General features: G+C 35.7%; 3 protein-coding genes across 3 annotated transcripts in view; all 3 read left to right on the top strand.

Annotated features, from left to right (window-relative positions):
* The window catches only part of LOC102677490 (zinc finger protein 135-like), a 4,486-nt gene extending 3,727 nt beyond the window's left edge, over positions 1-759 (top strand). Inside the window, exon 3 of the mRNA XM_031511474.1 lies at positions 350-759. Within this exon, the coding sequence (XP_031367334.1) occupies positions 350-759 (410 nt within the window). The remainder of the gene's footprint in view (positions 1-349) is intronic.
* A 573-nt stretch (positions 760-1,332) lies between these two features.
* LOC102679870 (zinc finger protein 202-like) lies at positions 1,333-5,029 on the top strand. The gene is made up of 3 exons (XM_031511530.1): positions 1,333-1,579; positions 2,584-2,886; positions 4,593-5,029. Exons 1-3 carry the CDS (start codon positions 1,333-1,335, stop codon positions 5,027-5,029), a joined length of 987 nt encoding a protein of 328 aa, XP_031367390.1.
* Positions 5,030-5,590: 561 nt separating this feature from the next.
* Positions 5,591-6,341, top strand: LOC102680005 (zinc finger protein 776-like). Its single transcript, XM_006617739.2, has 2 exons — positions 5,591-5,930; positions 6,105-6,341. Exons 1-2 carry the CDS (start codon positions 5,921-5,923, stop codon positions 6,332-6,334), a joined length of 240 nt encoding a protein of 79 aa, XP_006617802.1. The 5' UTR covers positions 5,591-5,920; the 3' UTR covers positions 6,335-6,341.
* The last annotated feature ends 6 nt before the right edge of the window (positions 6,342-6,347 follow it).

Raw genomic sequence — 6,347 nt, 5'->3', positions numbered from 1 at the left:
CCCACCGATCCGTTCGAACGAAATTTCTCTCTTCGAAAATTTCTCGCTCGCCCCCACAATCCACCCCCACCCACCCCCATAAATTACTAACGAAGTTGTTTTTTCGCGAATATATCTCCCGAAAAAGCTTTTAAACTTGCAAAATCGAAAGGTAATTCCGCCTTAATAACGAGACACAACACGCATGCTTATCCTCTTATCCAAAAAAGAAAAAGATAATAATAATAATAAAAGTAAAAATAAAAGAATAAAAAAATAAAAAAAGAATAAAAAAATAAACGAGAAAGCTAGCGAAACTATGCCGAATAGGGGGGCGCCCGTTTGTAACGGTTCAATGTATTCTTTGCAGGTGAGAAGTCGGAGAGCTACTCGGAGAAAGATCAAGAGGACGACGTGGAGGTATGCGAGATCTCGTTCCACGGCCAATTGCCCATGAATTATTTGCTGTGCGACTCGTCCATCCTGAACACCGTGGAGACGAGCATCCTTCGGAAGAACGTGAAATCCCATCAACAATTTCGTTGCGACGGTTGCGACAGGGCGTACACGAGGATGGACAGCCTGAAACGGCACCAGGCCAAGTGCGACGCCTCGTTGGAGAAGCTTCAAGAGGAGGTCGAGTGGCTGCATAGGCAAAAGTTCTATTGCAATCAGTGTGGCAAGGGTTACAAGAGGCTTGACACGTTGAGGAGGCATCAGAGATTAGTTTGCGGCGACAAAGAGGGCGCCGCTGCAGCCACCGACAAATCGACCACCTAATGGAGAACGAATAGATTTTTATTTTTTTTTTTCTTTTGTTTTCTGTTACATCGAATGTCTTGTCGTTTTTTTCTTCTTCTTCTTCTTCTTCTTCTGCGTTTGTCGGTCTTTCGTTCTCGAAATTCGCGAAAGGAAGCGAATTTGAAATTGAATTTTAAAATTGTGTTTAAAATTGAAAAAGAGATAGATAGAGGGTGAGAAATTGTCGTGAATTGCGAAATTTGATAGATCATCTCGTGTTTTCTTTTTTTTTACTTCTTTTTTTTTTTTTTCCTTTTCGATCGAAAACGAAAAAGAAAAGAAAAATGAATTTTAAAAATGGTTTCATTGGACTAAGTAATGTTGTGAGAAACATGTAATGTGACGATTTTATGCTTGTTTCAACTTTATTATCATGCATTTGTATTATCCATTTATGCGTCTATTAAACATTGAACGAACGAACATTGAATTACATTGGAGATTACATTCGATCGATCCTAATCCTTATTAGATTGTACGATATTACGATTAATTGTATTTCATTGAGTGGAAACGATACCACTGAACGTTTTTCCCGCAGGTATCGAAGAGATGGAAGAGTACAACGCGTTGTTGATGCTGAACAGAAGGGTTCGCACGATTGGGGAGGAGGAGGATTCCTCGTATTTCAACCCTTTTGACTCGAGTATTGGGGGATCGACGAGCCTGGAGAAAATCATCGATCAACGTTACCAATCGAAATCCCACGTTGCCACCGTTGGCGGGCCGTTCGTTTGCTTCGACTGTGGAAAGAGATACAAGTGGCACGACAGTCTTAGAAGGCACAAAAGGGTCGATTGTGGGACCACGGAGAAAAAATACTCCTGCCATTTGTGCGACAAAAAGTTTAAGTACCGATACGAGCTGCGAAATCATGTTTACGCTTATCACGATTAAAAATCTCAATTTTTTTTTTTTTCTCTTTCTTTTTTTTTCTTCGAATCTTTCTCTCGATGGACTCGATTCACCATTTTGTTTTAAGGATTTATAAGAGAAAGTTTTCGCAAAATTTGCAATTTTGTAAAAACGCGTCTTCTGGCTTCTTTAAAGGATTAAAAATAAGTAAAATTAAAATAATTTTAAGTCATAATTATTGTTATCGTAGGTTTTATTATTGTGTCAACTTTTTAACGTGCAAGCTTATCTTTTTTTTTTTTTCTTTTTCCCAAACTTATTGAATAGCGACGTAAGAGAAGAAAAATCCGTAGAATAAGAAACTGCATCCATGCAAGTCGTCGTTAAATTGCGTCCCAAATTGCAATACGAATATTCTGTTTTTCTTTTTTTTTTATCTCTTTCTATTTTCTATTCTATAATCCATTCACAATTTTCAAAATGATAATCAATGTAATAATCAATTTGATGGATACAATTTGATGGATTTTATTTTTCGTTTGAATAAAATTGTTCCCATCATTTATCTTACGTTATTAACCCCTTGGCGCAACGCTTCGCTTGGTATCGCAGTAGATTACCCCTCGTAAAAATTTGAAAAAAGCAAACCGATTGTAAAATCGTTTCGACAAAAATAAATTATATCGTACGTTTATTTTTTTTTTATAGTTATTGGATTACTCGCATATCACTCGATGGTAACACTCCAATGATCCAATTATTTTTACATATCGTTTAGTGGTTATCAAGGGTTGGCTGTGAGAAACCTGTATAAAAAAAAAAAGGTTGCGCAACGGTTCGAACTACGCTTCTAAAAAAAAAGATTCTTTCGCTATTTATACGCACAACGTGCGACGAATAAAGGGGGCCGTGCTTTCTAAACGGTTTATCTGTTTTCTTGAATTTCAGATGCCTACGTGTCGTTGCAACTGCCTTATGGTTTGCCATCGGGATTCCAACCTTACTCGGCCAACGTGAATTTATCCCAAAAAGACGAAATGAAATATTTGCGCGGCGATGGGAGCAACCTGATGAACATTTGTTTCGGTTGTGGGAAGAGGTACAAGTGGAGGGACAGTTTGTTGAGGCATCAGAGGGTCGAGTGTGGTAACAAGGAGAAGAAGTTTTGTTGCAAATTGTGCCCAAAAAAATTCTATCACCAGTACAAATTGAACGAGCATTATCAAGGACGGCACAAAATACCCAAGCCTCGTTAAATAAATGTCAATATTAATATTACAGCGAACTTCTCTTGTTTTACGATTTTATAATTTTTAGAAATATTTTTATATCATGATTTGTCGAAAGGCGAAAATGTTCCTTGAAAAATGTGAAAATACTCAAATCCGATTGTTTGACTGTTTCTTTTACGAGAAATAATATTTTAGAAATGTTAATCGAAATAAGACTGCTTTTAGAATACGTTTGAAGAATTATTATTTATAAATTTTTCCTTTTTTTCGGACAGATTTTTTTTTCCTCTTTCTTAGAAATAATTTTGTGATTTTAAATAACGAATGAGTATCGTTGTTTCAAATTTTCAAGAAAACAAATGATCGTTGAAATATTCCTGAAAAGAAGTTGTTGCACGTTAGATTTTGGTCATCATTGTTTTCATCAAAACTAACGAAATAAAATGGTCAAATTTCGTTTTTCGATTATAAAAACTTATCAGTGTCGATTACAACGATGAAGTTGCATCCTGCGATGCTCGTGCTCGATTTTTACTCGTAAGTATGCAAATAAGTTTCGATACCTGAACCAGTAATTTTCTAGCAATTAGTAAATTGTGGTAAGAATTGTATGTAAATGGCAGGAACCACAACTACTTGTTATATTTTTTAACAAACATCGATAACTATTTTAATCATCGAATTATTTTTAAATTTTAATAAAACGCAAGTTATTATCGTATTGCATCGTTTTTTCCTATTGGTCCACTGTTTTTTATCAAACCGTTTGTTGCATATTGTATTCGAATCGACGATCGAATCGCGCTAATTTTGCGAAATAAATAAATAATTGAGTTAAAAAAAAAAAAAAAAAAAGAAAGGAAAACTCAAAAGAAAAACAGAAAAACTCTAAACCAAATTCTTAAATGTTGCAAGAAAAGTGTTATTATGCTTATATAAAAACTTAACGTGCTAATCTTTAACATTAAGCCTTGTTTGTGGTGAGCCTAAATCTTATATATGTGTCATTCCCTAAAAAAAAAAATCAATTTCATATTTAACCTCATTTTACGGGTTTCATTTAATATAACACGATAATATAAAAAAAAAAAGGAGAAATCTAACAAAATATGGATAAGATAAATTGCGTTTCACGATATTTGGACATAAAAATTCACATTCTATCTCTGTTGATAGGATCATTTTGCGAGTCAAAAACTTCGGCACCAATCGGCAAAACTCGGACAGAATCGAGCGAGATATTCTCCCTCCTCTTTCAGCTCCCGAGCTCCCGAACCGATCTCGTCCGATTGTTGCCGAAGTCAAATTGCCACTCATTCCTATGTTTCAACTAAACTATTTCACTTGAAATAATACGAAAGCATCGAGATTTTTCACTCGAATTTTTTCAACTTATACCAAACATTAAATCTCGCGATTTCTATGTCCAAATAACAACTTGCAACTTTACATTTCAGACTTTTCGAATTCTTCTCGGGAAGATCGACAAAGTCTAAGAAAAGAAAAAATAAAAAAAAAGAAGTTGCAACTCGAAGCAACGTGTGATTGTTCTCACGGTGATCGTTTAAATGTATTCATGCTCTGTGTAAGTCCATCCTTCTTCATCGATAATCCTTGTGCGACAACTAGCAATGTAACCATCCAATGTGAGACGCGAATCGTTGGAAGCGAATGGGGGAATAGGTGAACAAGCGCAGATATCTGATTCTGTTATCTATTTTCTAGAACGGAAGTACTCGCCAAGCGCAGCGATCGAATGGTACTATCAATACCAGACCTTGTATCTTCGACTGATGGCGGAAAATCAAATGATGGCAGAGAACAAGGTGGTTTTCGAGAATGGCAAGTGTTCGACCGGCAAAGCGCAACAACCAAGCTCTGGCAATTGCCTGAAAGAATTCGTTGCCACGGAGAAGTTGGCTATGGAGAACGGTGTGGACGAGATCCCGCCGGTGGGGAATCATGGAACAGCGAGCGTTCGCGATCCTTCCAGCTACTCTTGCCCACGTTGCGGCAATGCTTATTCGAGGCCTCACTCGTTGAACAGGCATATTAGGTTCGAGTGCGGAGTGGAGCCCCAATTCGAGTGTCCTATTTGTCATAAGAAGTCGAAGCACAAGCATAATTTGGTTTTACACATGAGAACTCATCAAAAAACTTAAATACAATCAGAGAGAGAGAGCGAGAGCGAGAGCGAGCGAAAGAGAGAGCGAGCGAGAGAGAGAGAGAGAGAGAGAGAGAGAGAGAGAGAGAGAGAGAGAGAGAGAAATCATTCAGAATGAATCTTAATATATAATTAATGTGCGTATATAGTTCTAATTAAACGGTGATCTCTGATATCAAGTTGTTGATATGTTACCATGTATAGACTGATTCACTGCCTTTTTTTTGGAATATATTGATAAAATTGTTATACATATGTTGTAAATTTTAAGATGAAAGTATATAGGTATATATATATATAGGACAATAAAGTAAAGGAGTAAAAGAAAGGTAATAAAAGATGAAACGAAGGTAAGAGGTTGTATATTTGTATATGAGATATACAATGAATATATATACATGGATATATACATGTATATAATTAATGCAAGGGATAGAAGAAGCCTATATATAAGTAGATAGAAGATAGAAAGATACATTAGATTATAACGAGTAAAAATGAAATTATTACGATTGTACACAATAGTGAAAATAAAATTATTTTGTATCAAAAAAAAAAAAAAAAAAAAAAAAAATAAGATTACGATAAGAATACGATTTCTCATGGAGAAATTAATTTTCTGTATCATTGATTTTATACATCATCATCAAAATAGATAGCATGCTTGTATAAACAAATTTCATCGTATCAAATATCCATATTTCTTATAAAACCGTTTCGAAACATGTGTTCCACGATCTAATTCTTTTACTTTACCGATCGAGAGATGTTGAGTAATTTGCATGCCAGAAATCTGTCTTGTAAAAAAACGATGAGAGAAAAATTTTTCGAAGCAAACTAGCACGATCATCACGAGAGGAGAAGAAATTAGCGTTTCTTTCGCAATAGCATGGCTCAATGTAAGAATTCCTCGAATTTATTGTATACCTTCTTCACTAAGTTAATATTAATATTTCGATATATTTATCGTGAAATCGCTTTATCTCATTATCTTTCGCCGAGTTACTATCCGTTTTCGATATAAAATCTTTCAAATCAAACGTTTCATCGTATGCTTAAAAAAAATGTTGCAGTTTGGAAGATGCTGAAGGATTTGGAGGACGGGCCACCATTTTTGTGTCCGAAATGCGGTCGTACTTATTCCCACAAGTGCAACTTAACGAGACATTTACGATTGGAATGCGGTGTCGGGCCAAGATTTCAATGCGCCTGGTGCAAGAAACGATTCAAGCATCGACATCATCTGAGGGACCATCAGAGAATCCATCTTTACTCGAATTGCACATTTGAACTGCGAAATTGAGATACTTTCTCTT

Source organism: Apis dorsata, unplaced genomic scaffold, assembly GCF_000469605.1.
Source record: "Apis dorsata unplaced genomic scaffold, Apis dorsata 1.3 scaffold_326, whole genome shotgun sequence".
NCBI lineage: Eukaryota > Metazoa > Arthropoda > Insecta > Hymenoptera > Apidae > Apis > Apis dorsata.
This window is presented reverse-complemented; position numbering and strand designations above follow the sequence as displayed.

Excerpts from the sequence above, each read along its gene's own strand:
- LOC102679870 (XM_031511530.1), top strand. The coding sequence starts at position 1,333 with ATGGAAGAGTACAACGCGTTGTTGATGCTGAACAGAAGGGTTCGCACG. Across the intron at positions 1,580-2,583 it reads AAGGCACAAAAGGGTCGATT|ATGCCTACGTGTCGTTGCAA; the intron begins GTGGGACCACGG and ends CTTGAATTTCAG. Across the intron at positions 2,887-4,592 it reads GCACAAAATACCCAAGCCTC|AACGGAAGTACTCGCCAAGC; the intron begins GTTAAATAAATG and ends TCTATTTTCTAG.